This window comes from Stomoxys calcitrans, chromosome 2, assembly GCF_963082655.1.
Source record: "Stomoxys calcitrans chromosome 2, idStoCalc2.1, whole genome shotgun sequence".
Lineage (NCBI taxonomy): Eukaryota > Metazoa > Arthropoda > Insecta > Diptera > Muscidae > Stomoxys > Stomoxys calcitrans.
Genome location: NC_081553.1, coordinates 223,863,617 through 223,889,232, shown reverse-complemented (window position 1 = coordinate 223,889,232; position 25,616 = coordinate 223,863,617). Strand labels below are relative to the sequence as shown.

At 35.0% G+C, this 25,616-nt stretch overlaps 3 protein-coding genes and 1 long non-coding RNA gene across 6 annotated transcripts; 2 read left to right on the top strand and 2 right to left on the bottom strand.

Moving 5' to 3' along the window:
• The first annotated feature begins 821 nt into the window (after positions 1-821).
• On the top strand, positions 822-2,783 carry LOC106090678 (ras-related GTP-binding protein A). Its single transcript, XM_013256958.2, has 5 exons — positions 822-955; positions 1,011-1,110; positions 1,185-1,402; positions 1,459-1,625; positions 2,064-2,783. Exons 1-5 carry the CDS (start codon positions 944-946, stop codon positions 2,494-2,496), a joined length of 930 nt encoding a protein of 309 aa, XP_013112412.1. The 5' UTR covers positions 822-943; the 3' UTR covers positions 2,497-2,783.
• Positions 2,784-6,208: 3,425 nt separating this feature from the next.
• Positions 6,209-15,298, bottom strand: LOC106090663 (beta carbonic anhydrase 1). 2 transcript variants are annotated; one of them, XM_013256941.2, is made up of 5 exons: positions 15,014-15,298; positions 14,709-14,932; positions 7,386-7,470; positions 7,111-7,298; positions 6,209-7,039 (listed from the first exon to the last, which is right to left on the bottom strand). In XM_013256941.2, exons 2-5 carry the CDS (start codon positions 14,799-14,801, stop codon positions 6,638-6,640), a joined length of 768 nt encoding a protein of 255 aa, XP_013112395.2. In that variant the 5' UTR covers positions 14,802-14,932; positions 15,014-15,298; the 3' UTR covers positions 6,209-6,637. The 2 variants fall into 2 exon arrangements, with proteins under 2 accessions (XP_013112395.2, XP_013112403.2); XM_013256949.2 differs by having other exon boundaries at positions 15,027-15,298.
• Positions 15,299-18,002: 2,704 nt separating this feature from the next.
• Positions 18,003-18,481, bottom strand: LOC131995324 (uncharacterized). Its single transcript, XR_009397380.1, has 3 exons — positions 18,427-18,481; positions 18,154-18,365; positions 18,003-18,092 (listed from the first exon to the last, which is right to left on the bottom strand). It is a non-coding gene; the product is annotated as an uncharacterized LOC131995324 (long non-coding RNA).
• LOC106091228 (uncharacterized) lies at positions 18,191-24,708 on the top strand. Of its 2 annotated transcripts, XM_013257718.2 has the most exons (3): positions 18,191-18,334; positions 21,605-21,751; positions 21,809-24,708. In XM_013257718.2, the coding sequence occupies exons 1-3, from the start codon at positions 18,191-18,193 to the stop codon at positions 22,694-22,696; spliced, it is 1,179 nt and encodes a 392-aa protein (XP_013113172.1). In that variant the 3' UTR covers positions 22,697-24,708. The 2 variants fall into 2 exon arrangements, with proteins under 2 accessions (XP_013113172.1, XP_013113158.1); XM_013257704.2 differs by having other exon boundaries at positions 21,605-24,708.
• Positions 24,709-25,616: the final 908 nt, after the last annotated feature.

Genomic DNA, 25,616 nt, shown 5'->3' with positions numbered 1-25,616 from the left:
GGTGTAAATTTGATTGGGGCACCAAAGCAGGAGTCTTCATTGAGTTCCTTGGAATCAGGGATTCCCATAGGCTTCTGGACAGGTGCAGCATATTACAGGCGGAGTTCGTAAGAATTCGCAGTCGCTGGACCTATAGTCGCGGACAATTAGCGGTATCGAGAGCCTATAACAAAGCGAGTTTTTAGCGCCTTTAAATAACCAATGTGTATTTCGTATTATAAGCGGTTATCGCATGATATCGATAACTAATTACTACAACTGCTGTATTTTATTTTATTCCTATCTATTGCAAGTTAGATGTTCTGGATAAAATATCAGTGTAAAATTATACTGGTAAGTTATCGATAACATGCAACAAGAGAAAATAAAAAAACGATTAATAGTGATTTGCATTGTTGATGCTTTATTTTAGTACAAATCACGATTAATCGTTTCTTATAATCTGTTATTGCATGTTATCGATAACTTAGCACAACTTTGCATTGATATTTTATCCAATGTTATAATGATGAAAATACAAATATAAAATAGATTTGAAGAAGATAAGTTGTAAAACAAACTTTATTCCTAAAACCACTTTGGCATTGGCCAATCAAGATAGTTTCTTTGGGGGTAGAATTTTGTTGTTGTACCATATGTCCATGGGTAAAGTTGCATTTTTACCTTGACCTTGACTTTATAGCCTTTCAAATAGTTCAACCGTTACTTCTTAGTACACTCTGATATACACAGGGTGTTGTTGCTGCATTCATTCATTATCATCCGCTACGTCACGTAACGGTACAGTCAATAATCAACACAGTGGTCAATCAGCTGTTTAGTTTGTGTCTTGTTTTGTTATCAGACAGGGCGTAGAAAAACAGAAAGAAAAAAACTATTTTTACTCGAATAAAAGAGTTTTTGAGCATAAAAAGCTAAACAAAAGAAATTCAACAGACACAAAATGAAGAAAAAGGTAAGCTGTAATAAATTAACAATAAAATTTTAAAGATAATCTTGTTTTTGTATAGGTTCTACTTATGGGCAAGAGTGGCTCGGGTAAGACGAGTATGCGTTCCATAATATTTGCCAATTATATAGCCAGAGACACAACTAGGCTGGGAGCAACAAGTAAGTTTTACCTGTGACATTAAAAAAAATAATAATCCTAACCCCGTCTACATCAAATGTTTTCTTTACATCAGTTGATGTTGAGCATTCCCATGTCCGCTTTCTGGGCAATTTGGTTTTAAACCTGTGGGATTGTGGTGGTCAGGAGGGATTTATGCAGCAGTATTTTGCCTCTCAGCGTGACAATATATTTCGCAATGTAGAAGTTCTGATTTATGTTTTCGATGTGGAGAGCCGTGAATTGGAGCGTGATGTTCATTATTATCAGTCTTGTTTGGAGGCCTTGCTGCAGGTGGGTTTTTTGGGGTTTACCTGAACCTTTTCCTTTTTTATTGTGTTTTTTTGTAGAACTCTCCAGATGCTAAAATATTTTGTTTAATCCATAAAATGGATTTGGTGGCTGAAGAACAAAGAGAAACCTTATTCAAAGATCGTGAAGATGATTTGATACGTTTATCAAGACCTGGAAATGTAACATGCTTTAGAACCAGTATCTGGGATGAAACCCTTTATAGGTTAGTAAGATATTAAGGTCACAGAAAAGGAAGGAAAACGAAAAAACTATTAAAATAAGAGACAAAATGGCTAGAGATGGGCATATTTTCAAAAATTCTCCCACATTGGGTATTTACCAAGACTGCGGAGTCGACCAGAGTGGAGGTTTTTAGGCCGTAGTCGGACTTTGGCTCAGAGTTTAGCACGCTTGCCCCAACTCCGAAACGCTTTCCGACTCGGTCTTAATACTCCGACGCGGAGTCCAGGGCTAGACTCCGCAGCCCTGGTATTTACCGGTTAATTCCCTATAAGTTCACAATGTGGGCAATTTATTGGGTAGATGCCCATTTCTATAAATGATGCATAACTGGGAAAAACTGTGAGATGTTCTCACCTAGAGTAAATAAACAATTTTATTCCTAATTTTTAATTTTTTCCCCATTTTGTCTCTTTTTCAGAGCATGGTCCAGCATTGTCACTATGCTTATACCCAATGTAGCAGCTTTGGAAAACTCCCTTTCAGCCTTTGCCAATGTCATTGAAGCCGATGAAGTTTTACTCTTCGAAAAAGCCACCTTTTTGGTCATCTCACATTGCCAAAGTAAAAAGAATCGAGATTCACATCGTTTCGAAAAAGTCTCGAATATCATAAAACAATTCAAACTAAGCTGTTCCAAGCTGGGTGGTAAATTCCATTCAATTGAAGTGCGAAATAGCGCCTTTGCCGCATTCATCGACACATTTACGAGCAACACATATGTTATGGTAGTTATGTCCGATCCCACAATACCATCAGAAGCCACTTTGGTAAATATACGAAATGCACGAAAATATTTTGAAGAATTGGAAAATCCTAATACGAATGCGGTAAATCATCATCAATACCATTAAAAAAGGCAATGTAAGGAGATATATTGGAGAAAGTGACTTATTGTAACCTAAACATGTAATTATAGACAAAGACGTTATAACCACAATAAGTGAATTATAAACTTTTTGTAATGTTTTCCTTATAACTTTCCATTGCTTTCCGTAATTTTGGAGAAGTATTTTTGAATGAGCAATCCTTCTAAAAAATTTCAATCAGATATATAATTTTTTAATAGTTTTAAAAAAATCCTTTTTGAAAGTTAAGTTCTTGATGTAGCCAATACCATGTATATCTATAAGTCTTTTGTTTTGGCACAATAAGTGTTTTTTTTAATACTTTGTTAACAAATTTTGTTTTCTGACCAATGTTTAAAGACAAATAAAATCTTTTTTTAATAAGTCCAATGAAAAAAATACATTTGTGGTTTTAATCATACTTAGGTGGGTATTGTAGAGAATAGAAATATGGTATTGATTTCTAAGCTACTCTAAATTTTTTAGGTTTTCTTCAATTTTGTCATTACTACTCAAAATTTTAATACGACATTTGGTGTTACTGCCTCGGTTAATCCAAGGCGAAAATAAAAGGTGATCTCATGCAGACAGCTGATTAAAGCCGTCCAGTTTGATTTGTGCTTGTTGTACAAATGAGATCACTGCTGTTGTTGTTGTACACTGAGGCGTCAGAAGAAGAATAATAGTCGCAGTAGCCACATTTGCATGCCATCAAGCTGATCTGCGTTTTGCCAACACACAAAAAAAAATTGTGTGAGTGTGTGTATACCTGTGCGTATATGACCAGAAAATATGCGAAAAAAAAGATAACGACAAAGAGAATGCAAACAAAAATCTGACATCTTAATACCGTCAAACCTGACCGGCTGTTAACAGCTGTTCGCGTGAGACCACAAAGGTAATTTTTGTCCAAATTAAGTGGCAACTATATGAATATATTATAATTATTGTTTTTTTTTAACAAAATAAATACCTCTGTGACCTATTTTTAAATAATTTCTTGAAAAGATACGAAAAATGGTTGTTTGCATTAAGTAAATTGTTGCGGGCAAAAACTCCTTCATTCGTACATACATCGATGTTTCTATTAGAATTAATCGATTACGGATGCCATCATCCAAAAAACTACAGCTGGCAAAATATCGATGGCACTATCGATATTTAGTTTTTTGACTGAATATCGATTGATATTTTTCCGATGGATACTATCGCAAAAGTTCAATTTTTTGCAAAATTAAACAAAAATAAGCAATCCGACACTGAATTCATCCTTTAAGATACATTGTGCCTATAGAGGGCGAAATTTTCATCCGATTAGGATTATATTTTGTACAGTAATACAATTGTTTTTATTTTGTCTGTGCATTGATATTGCTTTCATATAAATCGATCTGCTGATTTTTACTTTTCATATCCGTTTGATATATAGGTGATGGGAAATTAACGATCGTATCGATATTTATTATTGAAACTATCGGAAATATTGAATGTTGCGATTATCGATAGTTGGCCAGCTATACGAATCGTAGTAAGGCGATTACTAATGCAGGAATTAGGCTAGAGCTGGCAAAATATCGATGGCACTATCGATATTTTATTTTTTGTTTGAATATCGATTGATGTTTTTCCTATCGATCGGCAAAGTTATTTTTTTGCAAAATTGAAAAAAAAAAATAGCGATACGTACTGAACGTATCCTTCAATATATATTGCGCCTATAGATGGAGCACTTTTTACCCTTTTCGTCTAAAATTTTTTACAATGATTTCTCTCATGACTTCCCACTAACCGTTTTATTCGGTCTGTACATTGATATTGCTTCTATATATGTAAATCGCTCTCCAGATTTTTACTTCTCATTTTCGTTTGTTATATAGGTTATAGGAAATTATCGATACTATGGATACTTATATATAGACATTTCGAAAATATCGAATGTTGCGATTATCGCGATTATAGCCCTTGTCAAAACTACAATGAAGATTTCTTTTTTGTATGTTTTTTTTTTTTTTTTTTTTTTTTTTTTTAATTTATTAAAGACACATAAAAATATATTTGAACACACAATATCTTAATTTTCTATTCATTGACTACATATCTTAATACAAATACAATACATTACCTAATTTTTCATTTTGTTTTTTTCGGAAAAAATTATTTAGCAAAATATACAAATATATTCTTAACAAAATAAATAATCGAAAAACAATTCCCTAATTAGTGGTCCGTTTTTTGTTCTTTATATGTATGGATGGTTGTAACACAGATCTGTGAGATATAAACTGCAGTTAATTTTCGTACGATCAAGATGTTTTAAAAAAAAATTGTCCAAAGACCAATTTTAAAGAAAATTTGTTGTGAACATTAAATTTGAAGAAAAATTTCTCTAAAAGCAAAATTTTAAGAAAATTTTCTTTATCTAAAGGCAATATTTCAGCGAAATTTTCTCTTAAGACAAAATTGCATTGAAGTTTACCCCAAAGACAAAATTTCAGTGCAGTTTTCTCTAAGGACAACATTTCAGTGCAATTTTTCTCTAAATAATTTTCTTTCAAAAAAAACACGAAATTTCAATGAAATTTAGTCAAAATATGAAATTGCAATAACATTTTCTTTCTGACTTTAGAGAAAATTTTAATAAAATGAAAAACAAAATTTTGAAATTTCAGTGAAATTTTCTCTAAAGTCAAAATTTCAGTGAAATTTTCTATAAATAATTTTCTTTCAATAAGACGAAATTTCAATAAAATTTAATCAAAATATGAAATTGCAATAAAATTTTCTCCAAAAAGAAAATTTCACAAAAATTTTCTCTAAAGGCAAAATTTCCGTGAAATTTTCTCTAAAGACAAAATTGGCGCTAAATTTTCTCTAAAGACAAAATCTCCAAAGTCAAAATTTTAGTAAAATTTTCTACAAGAACAAAATTCCAGGGAAATTTTCTCTAAGGACAAAATTCCAGTAAAATTTTCTCTAAGGACAAAATTCCAGTGAAATTTTCCCTAAGGACAAAATTTCGTAAAATTTTCTCTAAAGACAAAATTTCCGTGAAATTTTCTCTTAAGACAAAATTTCCGTGACATTTTTTTAAAGACAAAATTACCGTGACATTTTTTTAAAGACAAAATTTCCGTGACATTTTTTTAAAGACAAAATTTCCGTGAAATTTTTTCTGAAGACAAAATTTCCATGAAATTTACCCTAAAAACAAAATTTCCATGAAATTTACCCTAAATACAAAATTTCAGTGAAACTTTCTCCAAAGACAAAATTTCAGTGAAATTTTCTCCAAAGACACAATTTCAGTGAAATTTTTTCTAAAGTAAAAATATCAGTGAAATTTTTTCTAAAGTAAAAATTTCAGTGAAATTTTCTCTACAGACAAAATTGCAGTAAATTTTCTTTACAGACAAAATTTTTTAAAATTTTCTCTAAAGTCCAAATTTCAGTGAAATTTACACTAATGACAAAATTTCAGTGAAATTTTCTCCAAAGACAAAATTTCAGTGAAACTTTCTCCAAAGACAAAATTTCAATGAAATTTTCTCTAAAGGCAATATTTCAATTGAATTTTCATCAAACTCAAAATTTAAGTGAAATTTTCTCGAAAGTCAAAATTTGACTTAAATAGTGTTCGAAGAAATTTTCAACAAGAATTTTGCTTCAGAGAAAAATTTACAAAATTCTGTCTTCAGAAAAAATTTCAGTAAAATGTCTCTAGAATAATATGGCCGATTTTTGTCTTCAAAAAAATTTTGCCTTTAAGAATTTTGAATGAAATTTTTTTCAATAATGTTGTGTGAAAACTTTTTTGCACTAAATTTTACTTAAATCGAGTCTTTGGGTGTAGTTTTTATAAAACTTTGTCTAAAGAGAAAATTTTTTGTAAATTTTACTGAAATTTTAGTTGTAGAGAAAATTTCACTGAAATTTTGTCTTTTAAAAATTTCAATAAAATTTTTCCTTTTAAACCAAATTTCAAGAATTTTAAAACCATCTCTCACGTCCTTACAACTCGCTTCCACCGACCTGTGTCCACTTTTATCACAGTTAATAAATAAATGCATGCCTGGTTGGTTGGTTGTTTCATTTTCTCAAATTGAGTCTCTTACTGCTATCAACAGTTGGCAGCCCGCGCCTTAGTTTTTCAGGAATAGAATTTACGCACCTCCGTTGTTAGCTTCTCGACACTATCCTCATCGACGGCAATGAAACGTTTGGAGCCACGGCTAAAATAGTAAATATCACCAGTGTAGATGTCAAACCATAAGGCGTGTATATGTAAATCATGCGATTCCAGGCGTTTCTTTAAGAAGCCATACGAGGCTATATTGGACATTTGTTCCAGCGTATTAATTTGTGAAAGTTTATCTTCAATGGCAAATTTATTGTCCGGATCAATGTAGGCGACAAAACGACGCAAAGGGGTTTCAGAGGAAAATATCAGGGGTTCTTCCATGCCGGAGTCGCGCCACTCAAGAAATTTATCCAGACTGGTGTTGGCATGGGTGCAAAGCCAAGCCCTCAAAGGTGATAAGCGGCGATTGGTCTGCAAGGGAATATAAAATTTAAAGAAATGTAGGCATATGCATACATGTATGGTAGGTGTTTGTTTGTTACCTTTGAAGCAAATTCTGGATCCCTTAGTTGATACAATAAATTCATGGCCTTACAATCACTATGACCACAGACTATGATGTGTCGTATATCATTCACCACACATCCCAGCTCTAGGGCTGCCGGCTCACAGCTAAAGTGTTCATCTTGAAAATGTTGGGCATGTGGTATTAAGTTTCCAGCATTACGTACTGCAATGAAAATGGACAGGGTATTATAATTCTAGCTTTAGGTCTCTTAGCTTTTGTTTTTTGAGATGATAACATTTACACACCCACCCACAAACATATCACCAACATGTGTATCCGTATATCTGGTGGGAATCATTCGACTGTCCATACAGGTGAAAAATACGGCCTTGGGCTGTAAATAAACGATAGGGGAGATAGTGAATATACTATTTATTATTAAATATCGTCATTCATTCTGGGGCTATATGCGCTATGATAAGGGGTTTAGCAAAAATTATGCAATAGGTATGGGTGTTGTGTGTGCTTTTAAGGGGGTTTTAATCATAAGAGTTGTTTGATATAGGTATTGACCTAATGTATGATTTTCTTTAAGGTAAAAATCAGCTCATAACTAAAGGCAAAAATCGGGTGTTGTCGACTACATAATACCCTTCCATACATAAGTACCATTTCAATTTTTGAATTTTCCATCCCTGTTATGGATCGGTCATTGTCGGCCCCTTGAGTATGTCGAAAAAAAGTCACTTAAAGCAGGTCGCTGGATGGGTCGGATAATAAATTACAACAACAACGTTGGCTAGATCCATGCCATAATTACCAGATAGTGTACCGTTAACAGCTGAGTTAAACTTTTTCTCTCGAAGTGCACTATCTGTCAACGAGTTTTGGTTGTGTGTGTATCATAGTTAAGAACCATTGCACACAAACAACGAAAAGGAGGAGCGAACAAGTAACATACTCGAAATCAGAGTCGCACTAATCATTGATTTTAACAGATAGTGCATGCAATATTTTGTTGTTGGGCAACTGCCACTATCTGTAAATGAATATATCTCTGGCTAGATCAGGTTGGGCGATTGGAAGAAGATGCTTCCGTCAAAGTATTATTTGATCGGCAACAATGGATGTCTTGAAAAAAAAGACCTCATACAGGATGAGAATGACCAAGTTGAGCGTGTCTAATTTGATATTAAAAATAGGAGAGGCAATGTTTCAGACCCAAGCGCTTGGAGAATTTCACACTTACAAAGAAAAAAAAATCGCAAAAAATTCCAATTAAAAATTTTATTGAAAATAAAATCGCTTGAATTAAAAAATTTGTTGATTCAATCATTTTTTAATTGTATACGAATTTTTTCCAATTACCACCGTAATTGAAAATATTGTCATTTTTTATTATCAATTAAAAAATTAACTGAATCAATTAATTTTTTAACTGAATCTGAAAATGTAGTAATTTTCAATAAAAAAATTAATTTATTCAATAATTTTTTTAATCATATCTTAACAAATTTTCCAATATGGTGCTTAAGTAAATTCAATTTTGTTCAATATAAAGGGAAGGAGATTTAATACACCCACACGTCCCACATTTTGACAAATCTGTAGCAATACCATGGCAGCCGGTTCTACCATACGTATTAAACTGATGGAGTCCTTCATCCACCAAGGGCTACCGCCCCAAAGCACAATGCACTGCTACGACAACAACAATCAATCTATAGGACACCCCTACCCGATACAGGTGCCCACAGACCTTTGCCCAAACAACGCACATCAAGTTCATATTTCAGGAGGTAAACATCTGTGTACCAAAAATAGAAATTAAATGGAATTTTCAAAAAATTTCAATCATCTTTTAATTGGATCAATGAACAAATTGATTGAAAATTTTAAAAATGTCAATCATTTTTTGAATTGATCAATTAAAAAATTAATTGAAAATTTAAATAATTTTTTCAATTTTTATAATCGAAATAATTTTCGATAACTTCTCCAAAAACGGTGATTGAAAATAAAATTTTCGTGATTAAAGCAGTTTAATTAAAAAAATTAATTGGATCAATTAGTTTTGTGATTGAAAACGATTTTTATTTTTTTTTTTTGTGTAATTAAGCAAATTTTTGAAGTCTATCGAAATGTCTGTTTAACTATTTTGGTCCTTGCATTTTCATCATCACCTAACAACAATCTAACTCATATCTTAATATCAAGTGCCTCATATATAGAAAGCTATTTTTATGACTGTCAGCTGGAACTTAATTGTATCACGTTTTGTTGTTTGTCGTCATTTATTGGCACTAACTAATCAAATAGTTTACATGGGCGATGATTTCCTTATTTGAATTGCATTTTCAAACAGATTTCAAAGCTTATCTAACTGCTTCGCGGAATACATTGACGTAGTAGCATGGGATGCAGCACTAGATATAATTACAATTTGAAAAACATGATAAATTCGGCCGTGATACGAAACTTGGGATATTTTTTACGGCTTCCAGAGGCTCGAGAAGTAAAACCGGGAGATCGGCTTATATGGGAGCTATGCTAGACTATAGTTTGATTTGAACCATACTTACCACGGTTATTGGAAGTCAAATCGGGTTTCAGCCTTATATGCTAAATGCAAATTTGCCCTTGAAAATTCCATTAAGAAACAGGGGCAAACTTCTCACATATCACTGAGTGCTGCCCGATTCAAGTTTAAATCTCAATAATAAGGGTCCTCCTTTTTATAACCGGGCAATTCCATGAAATCTTACGCCTTTTCTCAAAAAATGGTAAAATAATGGTAGCCTTAGAAGTGAAAGCATTATTTTCAGTACAAAAAAAAAAAAATTATTAAACTCGTTCTAAAACTCCCAAAAATTCTCTTTGTTTATGTAAGTAATATCGGCTGTACTTCAACCTTATAACAGGTGGCCACATGAAATGTGGCTACAACAACAACAACAATAAGTGAGATTGACATCATTGTTTCTCAAGGCGGATTTAACAAGGTGGTCTCACCCGAACAGCTGTTAACAGCCGGTAAGGTTTGACGGTATTAAGATGTCATATTTTTGTTTGCATTCTCTTTTTTGTCATCTTCTTTCTCGCATATTCTCTGCTCATGTACGCACACGTATGTACAGACGCACAAAAATTTCTTTGTGTTGGCAAAATGTCGCTCAGCTTGATGGCAAAATGGCGGATTGCACCATATGATTTGTGGTTGTTGTACAAATGAGACCACTTTTAATTGTTTCGCCATGCTACACTTGGAGCAAATCAAGATTTGCGACGAGATTTCGAAAATCTCATGTTTTGCAACGACATTTCCCATACATTTTCAGTGTGAGCAAATCTATTTGTTTGAGGAGATTTGCAGTAAATCTCTTTCGAAATTCAAATGCAACACTGAGTTTGTATTGAATACCGGCGAAGATGGTATGGAATGTTTACCTCCTAGTCAGAATGAAGTCCAAGAAGCAGTAACCGGACTAAAGAACAACAAGGCAGCAGGAGCCGACGGGTTACCCGCGGAACTATTTCAGACCAGAGGCGACACGCTAATAAGGCGTATGCATCAGCTTATCTGCGCAATCTGGCTAGAAGAATGCATACCCGATGATTGGAACCTCAGCATACTATGTCCCGTACACAAGGAAGGAGACAAGACGGAATGTACCAACTACAAAGGAACAAGTCTCCTCCCCATCGCATACAAGATACTCTCGAGCGTACTGTGTGAAAGATTAAAACCTAAAGTCAATGAGACAATTGGGCCCTATCAATGCGGCTTTAGAACTGGTAAATCCACCCTGTATCTTAGTGTAAACGGGGTTTTGAGATTATCTTAAATCAAGTGGATTTGGGCTCAAGTGAAAACATGGTTTTAGACCTTTATTTTGAGGTATATGTGTATGAATATGTACCTTTATTTGTGTTAGAATTATCAATCTAGACATTTTGAAATGTGGTTTCCTTTCCCCCTATTCGACGTGTATTTACAAGGTTGCAACGAATCAGGAAAACATAAATGAACAAAATACTTTGAACTTAATTTCTGTTTAGATTTCCTAATCTGTGTTTTTTATTTATTTATTACTAAATACCTACTCACTTTAATGATTTCTATAGATTTCTAATATTTTTCAATATTTTAACACAGTATGTAGGTGTTTGCATGCACGTATGTACGTTTATTTGTTTTTTACAAATACATTTTTGATAGTTCGTGTCAGGTATAATGAATTAAGTCTTCCTCAAATTGAATTTCATATTTACACAATTATAAATATTTCAATTGTTACTGTTTAAAGACAATGTGTGCCAAAAAGCAAAGTCCGTGCTATAGATTTGCTAACTAAGCTGTTTTATTATATTAATGATAAACCTGTGCGAGGTGCTAATCAGTACAATCTACTCAAAACACTCAAAAAAGCAAATGCTTAGCTGGTGAACATTTCAAGCCCAAGCATAGACTCTGAAAAAAAGAATTAAATTAATAGAACTTTTGAAAAATGTACCAAAATGTCATTGCTTGCTGTTAGCATTATGCAGTGAAAATCAGCTGTTATCGCATGATATCGATAACTATTCCTAACTGTTTTGCACTGAAAATCTTTTGTATCCACCAATTTTAACTGAAAGCAATTGAAATGCCAGAGCACAGTTTAATGACCTTCTGTTTGCTTTCATATTTGAAAATGAGTTTTAGATGTACTATGGACATTTTATTAATTACAATCCGATAACACTGACTTATATTCTTCTTTTCGAATTTCTAACGAACTTTGGACATAAAAGTAAAAAAAGGTAAACAACAGACAGATATTGATCGGCTGCACTCAACATTCGAGGAAAGCTATGAAATAAGCTGAAATCTACAACGGACATTTATGTACCAACATATGCACATATTTATGTTTATGTTTTTGCTCGATTTTTCAATAATTTGACCTAAAATGAATTCATAAGATAAGCCATACATGGATCCACTGCTCGATTAGCTGTTCAAGTTTTCGAAAATGCTATGGCCATTCATAACAGCACGTTTGTGTGACAAAGAGAAAGAAAGAGAGCAAGAGAGAATTGTTTGGGATAATATAAAGAACGGAAAAGCTTGTTGATTTTGCAATTTTATTAAGTTTTGCATATTTTTAGATGAATTTGCCAACTGAAAGCAATTTACCCATATGTGATGCATGTATGTGCATATGTATCTCTTTTGTAAAAAATGTTCATATGCGATCAAAAGCGTGTAATTTTATGTGCTCTAACCTTGGCATTCATGTCTGATTTCTGTCAATTTGATTTACACACGTTTACAAAAAGCACATCATTATTTAAGGTGTGCAATAGCCATCATAGACATACGACAGTGTAGGGATCCCAAGTTGGGACGAAAAGTCGACTTTTAGACTTTTTTTCCCTGTGCGGCTTTCTATTCGACTTTTTAATCATTGAAAGTCGACTTCGACTTTTTTACAAAAAAAAAGTCGACTAATCGATTAGTCGAAAGTCGACTTTAGGATCCCTAATACAGGGGGTGACTGTAAAAAATAGCTCAAATGTTAACCAGATTATTGGTAACATTCAGGGTCGTAGATGGAACGGGACCTTTTGGTGGGTCCTTAACGTTGACCACCTCGATTCTACGAAATACATCGCTCAAAATTGAATAAGGATTGCGCCCTCTAGAGGCTCAAGATATAAAATCAGGAGATCAGTTTATATACAGCTAAACTAAAACATGAAATGGTATGGCCCATTTATAATCCCATCCGACCTACATTAAGAAGAATTTTATGTGCAAAATTTCAAGCACAGAGCTTTACTCCTTCGAAGATAAGCGTGCTGGGAAAGATGCATTTTTAGGGCGCAGCCCGAATTTTTTCATTTTTTGCACCTCCTCTAGTTTTGACCCCAGGCACACGCATTTTTGGACCAAAAGCCCTTGGACCTCCGGTTTGGCCGAAATGTTACTCGTTATAACTGCCAACATCCACGGTATGTATGGTGCAAATCGGTATATAATCTAATAAAGGCCTCATAGAAACCGATCTCCCGACTAGTCTTTTACGGCCCCAAGAAGCTTTTTGGGTGATTTGGTTATGTGCCATAGCCTTTTGATGGAAAATTTTTGTGGAACAATGAGGCTCATTTCTGGCTGACTAGATGGACGTAAACAAGAAACAAGTAAAAAGACGTTAAGTTCGGCCGGGCCGACATCGGCCAATTAATGCGGCTTTTATGGGCCCAAAACCTTAAATCGAGAGATCGGTCTATATGGCAGCTATATTCAAATCTTGATCGATCTAGGCCATATTGCAGAAGTATATCAAAGGGCTTATCATAACTCACTGTCCCAAATTTCGGCGACATCGGACAATAAATGCGCCATTTAAGGGCCCAATACTTTAAATCGTGAGATCGGTCTATATGACAGATATATCAAAATCTTAATCGATCTATTCCATATTGCAGATGTATGTCGAAGGGCTTAACTTAACTCACTGTCCCAAATTTCGGCGACATTGGACAATAAATGCGCCTTTTATGGGCCCAAAATAGAGAGATCTGTCCATATGGCAGCTATATCCAACCTGAACCGATCTGGGCCAAACTGCAGAAAGTTGTCGAGGGGCCTAACAGAACTCACTGTCCGAAATTTCAGCAATATCGGATAATAAATGTGGCTTCTATGGGCCTAAGACCCTTAATCGGCGGATTGGTCTATATGGCAGCTATATCCAAATCTGAACCGATATGGACCAAATTGCAGAAAAATGTCGAGGGGCCTAAACAGCTCACTATCCAAAATTTCAGCAAAATCGGATAATAAATGTGGCTTTTGTGGGCCCAAGACCCTAAATTGGCGAATCGGTTTATATGGCAGATATATACAAATCTGGACCGATCTGGGCCATATTTAAAAAGGATGTCGAAGGGCCCAACATAACTCGCTGTTCCAAATTTCAGCAAAATTGGATGATAAATGCGGATTTTATAGGCCTAAGACCCTAAATCGGCGGATCGGTCTATATGGGCGCATTATGAAGATATAGTTCGATATAGCTCTACTTCGAACTGCTTTTGGATAAAAACAGAATCTGTGCAAAGTTTCAGCTCAATATATCTATTTTTAAAGACTGTAGCATGATTTCAACAGACAGACGGACGGACATGGCTAGATCGTCTTAGATTTTACGCTGATTAAGAATATATATACTTTATAGGTCGGAAATGGATATTTCGATGTGTTGCAAACGGAATGACAAAATGAATATACTCCCATCCTTCGGTGGTGGGTATAAAAATGTGGAATCTGTGTAAAGAACAGCCACATGCCGTATAAGAGCTATCGATGGATCCCGAATAAACAACAGTTAAACAGTTGAAAAAAGCCTAAAAATCATTTAATTCATTATCCCTTTATCCACGTAGGTACAAAGAAATATTTGTACGCCAGTGTAATCAACCTGTTTGCACAGCGGTTTGCCTTAAACTCTTCTATAAGCGTTGAAATACAATTCAATTGCTAATGGCAATATTTTCATTTAAAAATGTGATGAATTACTTCATATGGAAATGGTTTTTGCGGGGTAAGAACGGGATAAGTTGTTGAAGATTTCAGGTACTCACTTCTGGGTTATCGCGAACTTTTTGAAACTCTTTAACCATCTGCTCACGTGTTGTATTACGATAGCGCATAATGCCCCGCAAGATACGCTCCATTGTGATGAGGGGTTTGTTTACTTCTCTCCGAAAACCAAATCAAAAATTTTGGCTGTATTTCCAAAAACAAAATTTGTGTGTTGTTTTTTTACTTGTTTCTTTGTTTCAACTCATGAACCTCCGAAAAAAACCTTGAGAAAGATCGTTCATATGTGTTCAGTCGGTGTATTATTATTTAACAATATTTCTTTTAAGAAATTATTAATAAATACCAATCAGACTGACTCTATATACGCGTCACTATTTATCTGTTTTTTTTTTTCAACAACCCGGCTGGCTATTGACTAATGTTCAACAGATAGACAGATACACTTGACCCGCCTTCCCCACTGCACGAGACTTTAGATAATTATTGTTGACGCATTTGATGTAGTTTTTTATTCTTTTTTTTACAAGCTATGTACTTCGTTATTTGTTTTCTTTAAAAGTCCGCGTGCCTTCTAAAAGCCCACACAGCTCTACGACCGTTAAACGAAATGCTACTAAACATTGGAGCTCTTCTAAATGCGTTTTCAAGCACCAAAACCCCCAAAACACAATCAAAATGGGGAGAATATTTGTCATCATTTTACCGATTTTGCTTTAAACAACAATAATGCCATGTGCTCCCCTTTAGTAAGAGCATTGGTGAGTATAAAATTCGCTCTCTTTTAAACAGCCCCCCTTTATGGTTTGATTTCTCTTGTCTCATATATGCGATAACTAACACAAATGTTATCGGCGCGCCCCCAAATGACAATCGGAAAAACTCAGCTGTTAATATTAGGGGTATGAAAATATTTGACCTTGGGTCCTAATATTTGAAACAGTTATTTTATTTAATTTAAAGAATTTAATGGTCAATGCGTTTTTATTGACCAATTAAATAACTAAAAAATATCGAGAATAGGTCTGGTTGTTAGTCGGGTAGTATTGACTGGATAGACTAATAGGTGATGTAATTGAAGTGGTTCCTTGTAAAGCCTAGTACTGACTTCGACTTTTCAACCGCACAACTGTCAAAATGGATTATAAAAAAAAATGGTGACGAAGAAAATGCGACCACATTCCGTAGAAGTGGTACTGAGTTCCATAAGCAAAATATTGGCGACATGTCGCTGCGCCAATTCAAATTTCCTTCCAATGTAATTAAATGCTCACGAAATGGGCACCAATTAACTTCGTTTCAATGACGTTGTCTTGGTTGTGTGTTATTGTTTGACTTTTGTTTGTGTTCTGGCATAAAATAGAGTACTTCGGATTTCGCAATAATTTAATAAGCATTTTCGCTGCGAATGAAATCAGTACTAGGCTTTGGGTTGAGAGCTGAGCCGCAACTAAGCTTGTTGCAGTTCAGAGAGCCGTGTTGTGGGTGGTCTTCATACTGCTGTTGTAGTCGTAGATTTTGCAAAGGAGGCTATTTCGTGGACAGAAAAGATTCTAGGTTGATTCCATTGCAATGAACTGACTAGGTGTTGTTTGGGATGACTGCTGCGATAGTTCCTAATAGATACTGTTTTTGAACAAAAGGACTTTTGTTCCGAGTAGGGAAACATGAGAATTGAGTCACAACAAAGTTCGTAGTTCGTAGAGTGCGATGTGGAGTTCCTTCACCTCACAAATGTTGCCAGCATTAGGAGGGGAAAGCCACCGCTGAAAAATGTTTCCTTAAGCTGAGTATTCTGTTCAGCTTTTCAAGCAGAATGCTGTCAAACTCCATATGAAAAAAGTAAGAGCGTGCTAAATTCAGCCGGCCCGAATCTTATATACCCTCCACCATGGATCGCATTTGTTTAGTTCTTTGCGCGGTATCTCTTTTTAGGCAAACAAAGAATAAATAAATGAAAATTGTAGAAGTCATTGTGTAACATTTCAGTCCATTGGGATAAGAATTGCGCCTTGTAGGGGCTCAAGAATCAAAATCGGGAGATCGGTTTAGACCATATTGGACACGTATGTTGAAGACCATGGGAGAAACCGTTGTACAAAATTTCTGCTAAATCGGATGAGAATTGTGCCCTCTAGAGGCTCAAGAGGTCAAGATCCTAGATCGGTGCCAATTTAAACCACACATAGCACATATATCAAAACATGGACCGATTTGGCCCATTTACAATCCCTAATAAAAAGTATTTTTGCAAAATTTCAAGCGCCATGCTTTACTCCTTCGAAAGTTAGCGTGCTTTCGAAAGACAGACGGACGGACATGGCCAGATGGACTTAAAATGTCATGACATACCCGCTAGTTCTCAAATTTGCAAAAATTGCAGTATTTTGAAAAATGTTTACATTTTATTTGCTTTTTTTCCAATCATGTAATTTTTTATTGTCCGAGTTTCATTAAAATTTTATTTTATTCCAATTTTTTAAGTTCATTTCCGAAGTCAACAGGTGACATGTGGCACATGACCTTAAAAAATTCTGGCCACTCTGGGTGTTTCTTTTTTCTATTTTGACAAATTTACACTTTTTACTTTTGTTTTTTTTTTTATGATTATCTCTTTCGTAATAGTATCTTACTTTTCTCTCCTCTACCCTATTTTAAGTGACATTTAACTCATAGTTTTTTGTTTTCTATTCATTATCCTTCAAAACAACATGTTACTCAATTATCTCATCATCCCTTTATGTCAAATATTCATAACAAAGCATTAACGAGGGTTCTTTCCTTTTGGTAAGTAAAAGGGCGCGAGAGAGAAGAGAACCATTTTTGTGAACCAAAGAGCGAGCCACAGGCAGGGATGACAAGAGAGAGTATAAGCATTCTACATAAGTAACAATGTAAACAACAACAAAACGTTACAAGGACATGCTGTGCATTTCCCATTCAGTATGGAGCAAGGGGCGAAAAATCAATAGCAAAGACATGGAGAATGGAAATTGAGAGTGGCGTGTGGCTGAAAGTGAGTGACCGAGTGAGGAGTGGGTATTGCATAGATGCCAGACAGATATTTCAAATAGTTTGCGACGACGACGACTACGGCTAATACAAAGGATAATGTTCGATAAACAAAAATAAAAACATTTTTTCTTTAAAAAATACTTAATGTTAGAGAAATAAAATTCAAAAATCCTTAATCCCAACATTATAAGTAGTTGAAAGCATATCCTGGTGAAGAAAAAATATATTTGCTAAACTCTTAAATTGTAAAAGAAATTTGTTGTGCCATTGCCATCGTCCTGCTTCGTGTATTAAACGACAAAGAAAACATATTTAAGGCAAAAACCAAGAAAACGTCCTAATTTAAGTTCAAATGCATTTACCAATTCAAGTCTTCGCAATTTAAAGAATACCTAAATTTATATGAAAAACTAAAACAAGGAATAATTTTATAAATATTAGAGTGTTTTTTAATGAAAATAATTATATTACCAGACTAGACATAAGGGTTTTATGCTAAACGAGGAAAATGGTAGCCGACGAAATGGCCAACGATGCCACCACAAATAATATGGCAAAGGAACGCCCAGTTTTTATTCCGCCACGTAAACGTCAAGCAAACAAAAAAGCAAACGGCACACAAAATTATGTGGATCACATAGCCAATGTACAGGTGAGTGCACAAGAGGGACACATTATAAAATCTACACAAAAAGGAAGTTATTTTTAAAATTACGTGATGATGGTTATATTTAGGAAATTTACCATTTGTCAATGGGATATATGTATATCTAATGAATGTAGTTGTGGGCCACAAACGTTCAAAGGTTATGTAAAAATGAAAAAGTTTAATAAAATTTAAAAAATGAGTGGGTAAATACATGAATGAAATTCAATGTTATGGTTCGTCCAAAATTAGGACAAGCAAATAACTTAAAATGCTTATATCTCCTAAGACTCAGACCAACAGTTTTCGGTTGCGTAGATGACATTATAGAATTTGCAGTCAATTTCAAACTGGCTAAGATAAATTATTTCAGACCAGTAAGGAAGGGCAAAAGGCGGGCGGTGCCGACTGTATAATACCCTACACTTACCCTGTAAGTACAATGTGGGAGCTATTTCCAATTCTGAACTAATTTCGATGGACCTCGGTGACAGTTATATCTAAAACTGTAATAACTACGGTTGACAAATGACAACTTTATTGCAAATTACCCAAAATCCGACAAACATATATATGGGAGCTATATCTAATTTTGAACCCATGAAATTCACCAGTAATGTCGAGAGTCATTAGAAAATCCTTCCTGCCAAATTTCGAGAGAATCGGCCAACAAAAGACCATTTTATTGCAATATTACTGCAAATTGGACGAACATATATATGGGAGCTATATCTAAAACTGAACCGATTTCGAGCATACTTTATAGACATTGTGGAAGTAGTCGAAGAAATCGTTGTACGAAGTTTTGGGAAGATTGGTTAATAAATGCGCTTGCAGTGGCTCTAGGAGTGAAAATCGGGCGATATATATATGATAGTTATATCCGAGAGTCATAAGAAAATCCTTCCTGCCAAATCTACCATTTTATTGCATTATTACCGAAAATCGGATGAACATATATATGGGAACTATATCCAAATCTGAGCCGATTTTTTCCAATTTCAATGGGCTTCGTCTGTAGGCCGAAAAACATGCCTGTACCAAATTTGAAGACGATCGGATGAAAACTGCGACCAGTACTTTGTACACAAATTAACATGGACAGACGGACATAGCTAAATCGAATCAGAAAATAATTCTGATCGGTATACTTATGAGGCAGCAGCTAGCAATGCAAAATTCTGAGCCACTTCCGTCCACGAGGAAACACATCCCTATAGATACAGACATGCTGATCGAGGGCATTGTTTTACCTACAAGAAAGCATGTGAAATACCTAGGGATACCACTGGACACGAAACTGACTTTTACAGACCAAAATCAATAAAAGACACCAAAAACAACGAAGATAACGGCTCAATTAGGGCGATATGGCGAACATCGGAAGACCTCTACCAAGCAGGTGCAAGCTTGTGATGGAGGCCTGCAATAACTATATTTGGGCTAAATCCCTACAGGCCAAGTAGAGGGCTAAGGCGCTGATTTCAATACAGAGAATAGCCGCTCTAAGGGTAACATCATTTTACTGTCTATCTGAGTGTACAAAAGAGTATACAGGCAAGGCGGAACTTTTATCAGGAATCCATATTGAAAGCTATTCGTCGAACTCGCTAAGCACATGGCAGCTAAGATGTAATATATAAAATTTTATGGATTTTATTTAGTTTTTTCCTTATCCTGACTTAAAAAAACAAATAATCGAGTTAGTCCCTTTTTATATAAAGCCATCGATATACAGAGAATGCAAGTTTTACCCATGTACATTCTACTAAGGAACAGGGAGAAACTTCTCACATATAAATGAGTGCAGTCCGATTCAGAATTTGAACCCTGACGTTAAGCGTCTCATGCTAACCTCTGCGCTATGGTGGCCTACAGATATACAAATGAACTTAAAATGCTTATATCTCCCATAGCTTTAACCGTCTATTATCGGTTCCGTAAATGACTTTGTAGACTATGGAATCCACTCTAACTTCTCTGAACTCAATGTTTGATTATCAAAATTCAATTTTTCAATAACTTTTCGTTAAAAATCCTTAGTTAAAGGAACTTTATCATAAAATGCTTATATCTTCAAAGTCTAGGACCGACTGAGTTGATCGAAGTTGATTTTATAGAGCCGGCATTAAATGCAATACATAAAATTCTAAAGAGAACCTTGAAAGCCTTGCCAGAAATTCTATGCTCTTTACTTATTTCTTTATTTTCCATTCTATGCTTCTAAGTTTAAATTTGATCTAACGTCTGATCCCAACTGGTGAGACTTTTCCCCAAAGCAGGGCATTGACATAGGTAGTGCTCCAAAGAGGTCCTCTCACAGCTTCGCAAGCATCTATAATGTGTAGCACTGATTTTTTCACATTTCTAGCTCAGTATGCACTTCATTTTTTAGCGATCCCAATCTCCACATAGCATCGTTTCGGAAAGCCCCTGTATCGCGTGCGTGTCTCTCTTCCGTGTTAATAACTCGGATCAAATTGTCACGCAGCGCTTCGCCTTCTTTGCTCCAAGTTTGTTAAAGTCCAAACACAATTGGCGGATTCTCTCGTGAAAACCGGTAATTGAAATGGGAAATGTAACTGGGCGTAGCAGACGCACGCGTTTATACTGTGTAGGTGGACCTTTAATCATATAGGTCCCGTGTAGACGCCGAAGGTCTCACTGACATTGTTTCCATTCTTCATTGCACGGAATCACTTGCCGTCTCTCGTTCATGTTCTCAATTCTGTGGCCCTCCCCACTTTGACTTGGTATACAAATTATGCGGTTCGTATTATTTGTAACTCAAGCATTTTAACGATCTCTAGCAATCCAGGACGGTCTGTGACATTACCGCCTTGGTTGTAAATCGGTTTTCTCTACCCTAGCTTTGAGAACCAACTTTCTCCCTCTATCAGGTCTGAAACTTTTCGTTCTTTTATCGTCATCTAATAGATATGATAATTTTATTCCAAATACCGCTGACGACCATACAAATAATTTGTGGTCCATCAATTCAGTCTCGGCTAGAGTTGGCGGCGTCCTCAAAGCACGCGGCTTAAAGGAACGCTAGGAAAACCTTCGACAGAACTTGTGCAACTAGTACCATTCTATGCCACTTCTAGACCTGATTAAGACCAAAAGTTAAGAGCCGTTTCATTGTTCCCAGAATATACTATGCCTTTTAGTACACAGAAAGAAATCGTTATCACACTATAAAGCTATGAACGTGTAGTATTTTTTTTTTTGTATTTATATTAACTTCTTTTTTCTTTTAAAAACTTATTTTTTCAGAACCGTCAAAAACTGTCTCCCTCCAACAATGGCCTAGAGGAGGATCTGCTCAACACGAAATTGTTACTCAAAAACAAACAACCACTGCCACAAATTCCCGTAAAAAATGGCGATGCCGATATCAAATCGGCACAGTCAGCCCAATCGGTGGATAATATTTATGTAGACGATAATGAACTCAATAATTTCGAAAGTGTTTCGCAGGGAACCAAATCCACACAACGTCATGAATCATCAACGGTAACTCCTTCCAGCTACTCGGAGAGTAGTTTGGATGTGAAACTAAGTAAGTCGCACGATTGCCTGAGTAATCGATCTTCCTCGAAGAAGAGGGTGAATATACGCACAGACTTACCACAGCTGCGTAGTGCTCGCAATTCCCCAGATCAGGCCACAAACTATGAGGATTTGGAATCGGGTGAGACCAGTGTTTTGAATACTTACGATCATTCATTGGAAAGATATCAGACGGCCAGAAAATCCATGGATAGCACAAATTATTTAACCATGACCGGAACCATTAAACGAGGCCGCAAAAAGGGTCAAAGTTTTGATCTTCAATTGAACTTGAGTCGTGATGAATTGGAGAAAATCAATGCGGTGGCCATGAGTAGTGTGCAACAAAAAAAGGAGAATCTCTGCTGCAAATGTTCCCTTAGTACTGGTTTGCATGTCTTCCTGCTATCGCTGATCTGCTTGCCTTTTGTATCGGTTATATCGGGTATATATAGTTTCTATATAGGCACCATTACCTGGTACAACGTTTTCAATTATATGCATGAGGAGAAATCGATAATTATGCGTTTGCTGATGTCTCCCATATTGGTGGCAGCCTATCCAATCTATATAGTGGGCTGTAGTTTCGGTCTGGCCCTTTATTCAGGCTTTGTACAGCTTAGTTTTCAATTCTCCAGTTGGGCCAATGAAATAGCCGATGTAGAAAAGGGTTTCTATGGCTGGCTATGCTCATTTTTACATCTATCAGATTGTAGTCCATACGAAGTGGTTATATTAACCGATATTAGAGAGGAATCCGCAATACAAGCGCCACGTTTAGAGATACAAACATCAAATGAAGAGTTGACGCTTTAAGGAGACGGTGAGAGAGTTAGAGAAAGAGAAAAGGGAGAAAAAGTAAGCGAGAGTATTTAGGGTTGCATTATTGCACCACATAGTTAGCTCCAATTCACACTAGACTATATTACTTGCGGCAGTTCTCAGTTTGCAGTAGAGAGAGGGGTAAAAGCAAGGATCACCTTTGCCATTTTCCTGGAAGTGGCAAAGGTAATCATCTGATAATTGTCGTAACTTAAATTGCGAGAAGTAAATTGGGTGTTATACAGTGAAAAATGCTTATCTTTCGATATCCTACAGCCGATAACTTACAATTTTCATTCTTAAAGTTAAAACAAATCAATTGGCCATGGCGAAACAATTAATGGTAGTCTCATTTGTACAACAACCACAAATCATATGGTGCAATCCGCCATGTTGTCATCAAGCTGATCGACGTTTTGCCATCACACTCAAAGGAATTTGTGTGCGTATGTGTACATGTGTGAGTACATGAGCAGAGAATATGCGAGAAACAAGATATGAACAAAGAGAATTTAATGAGCAGTGTAAACGGGGTTTAAGATTAAAATAGTCCAAGTTCTGTGTAGTACAAAATATGAGTATTATGTTTTGGATATTTTTTTTCAGTGCAAATGAACTGATTAAAACCAGAGATCGACCTTCTTGCAAAATCGATAACAGTCTATTACTCAAAATGTGCGGCACTAAGCCATTACTCACAGCAATTCATTTGCAGGTAGTGTACCGCAGGCAGCTGAGTATTTTTTTTTCGCGGAGTACACTATCATTCAACGAATTTTCATAACATTCGGTTGTATGTGTGCATTATAGTTAAGAGCCATAACACAACAAACAAAAATGGCGTGAACTACCGAGCTAAGAAAATTTTCCGATTGCTGTCCGACAATCGAATGCATCACCCGATAACGTATCCGATGTCTTGCCGACATCGTAACTAAAAACGAGAGAAGTGGTTGTCACGTTGTCGGAACGACACGGTTGAGGGAAATCTGATATATATACAGCCATATCGAACGGATATCGGTGTAAAATTTTACTTTGTACCGAATTTGTAGGCGATTTTTTGACGAATCTCTTACAAAATGCGGACGTATCGGTCCGATTTCGGACAACGCACTGACACTCATCCAAAATAGTCAAATATCAACATAAAAAACAAAACAAGTCATTTTAATTCTAAATAAATGTTTCTCCGAGTTCATAAATGTGATTTTATTAAATTCCTAAGAAATTTTTGCATTGCAGAACGTTTACTCATTGAATAGATATTTTGCGTTCTTCCTCCTTTAGTTTTGTCATTCAGATTGAATGATGATACCATATGTTTTAATAAATGACGATAGTAAGCGGCGATAAGATTAGCCGTTTAGCTAATCGGGGATGGATTTTTTCTCCATACAAACTAAGCGAGAAAATCCGCTTATTGAGTAAATAAAACACATCAACTGCTCTTTAAATCCAGATTTAATGACTCGATCATTTGTTCATCTGTAATGAGCAGTGTAAACGTGGTTAAATGAAACCATTTTCAGCACAGACTCTATATTTATTGTCTGTGGTTTTCAATAGGCGAGGATAGAAAAAGTTAGTAGTTATTTGCTAGATGCTTACTTATATGCTAGAATGGATAGAACTTTGAAACCGTTTGCAATAAGAATAGGAGAGAGAGAGAGCAAAAGCAATTATCTGCTAGTTGCTTGATTAACCGTCATATTTTTGCATAGAAATGAAAAGTGATAAAAATACAGTTTTTTAATTAAAAATAATGCAATTGCAATAAAGAAGAAGAAGAAGATAAACATATTAATGCGAACATGACGGTTTCTTTAGAAAAAATGATCCAAGTGTGATATATCGGATATAAAGTTTATACATAAAATACACATACATTACTTATATTGAAAACAAGAAACCAAAAAGTTACAAATTCTATAATCCTTTTGAATAAATTAACAAACCAAAAAGAAAACAAAACAAATGTTGGAATTCCTTAAGTAAAACTAAAACAAGATATTATTTAATATTTTAAATTATATTATATTTTAACATACATAAATTAAAGATATATGCAATGAAATTCAAAGAAATATTTAAATTATACACATACGTACACACACACATACAACATATTAAATACGTACGTAAGATCATAAATCATATGAACAAAAAGCTTAGCTAACAAAAAAACCCAACAAGGTATCTTAAACTAACAATTTATATCCTCATAAAACACCGGAAACAGGAAATGCTTCAAATACATACGTCGCTGCATAGAATATGAAACGAATGCATCATTTCTGGTCTTGTCATATTTAAGCACTACCCAGTGCAAATAAAATGCACTGCATAGTTTTCGAGAGGAAAATTATGGGTATAATGCGATAAAAACCGATTATTTATACTTTGCAATGCAATGTAAACAAGACAAGAAATCGATTATGAATATTATCGATATCGGTAGAAAAATCGTATACCCCGTTTACACTGCTCCTTAAATTCGGATTTATTGGCTCGATCATCTGTTTATAAAGTCAGGTGATGAGAGCCTTACATCCGGGTTTAACGAGCAGTGTAAACGGGGCTTTATTACTATGGCTTCAATAAAAGCAATAAGACTATTTTTCTTATAAATTAAAAAAAAGCTTTCACATCAACTATTCAGCTATATAAAACACAGCATGTCCAGTTAAGTGTTGTTTTTATTATCATAACATATTTTTATTACTCCTTCCATTTTTCATAAATCCCATGTTTGAGGCATTTCCTTTTTCGGTACACACATTTTTCCACAGCCCTTCATTGTATATATATAAAAATGTTTATATTTTATAATCTCAAGAAAAAAGTTGAACTTTTACAGACCACGTAGAGAACGAAAAAGATTATAAAAATAAGTTAAGAAATTTGAAATATT

Excerpts from the sequence above, each read along its gene's own strand:
- LOC106090678 (XM_013256958.2), top strand. Across the intron at positions 1,111-1,184 it reads AACTAGGCTGGGAGCAACAA|TTGATGTTGAGCATTCCCAT; the intron begins GTAAGTTTTACC and ends TCTTTACATCAG. Across the intron at positions 1,403-1,458 it reads GTTTGGAGGCCTTGCTGCAG|AACTCTCCAGATGCTAAAAT; the intron begins GTGGGTTTTTTG and ends GTTTTTTTGTAG.
- LOC106090663 (XM_013256941.2), bottom strand. The coding sequence starts at position 14,801 with ATGGAGCGTATCTTGCGGGGCATTATGCGCTATCGTAATACAACACGT. Across the intron at positions 7,471-14,708 it reads AAGTTCGCGATAACCCAGAA|CCCAAGGCCGTATTTTTCAC; the intron begins GTGAGTACCTGA and ends GTTTATTTACAG. Across the intron at positions 7,299-7,385 it reads TGTTGGTGATATGTTTGTGG|TACGTAATGCTGGAAACTTA; the intron begins GTGGGTGTGTAA and ends TTTTCATTGCAG.
- LOC106091228 (XM_013257704.2), top strand. The coding sequence starts at position 18,191 with ATGGTAGCCGACGAAATGGCCAACGATGCCACCACAAATAATATGGCA. Across the intron at positions 18,335-21,604 it reads ATCACATAGCCAATGTACAG|AACCGTCAAAAACTGTCTCC; the intron begins GTGAGTGCACAA and ends TTATTTTTTCAG.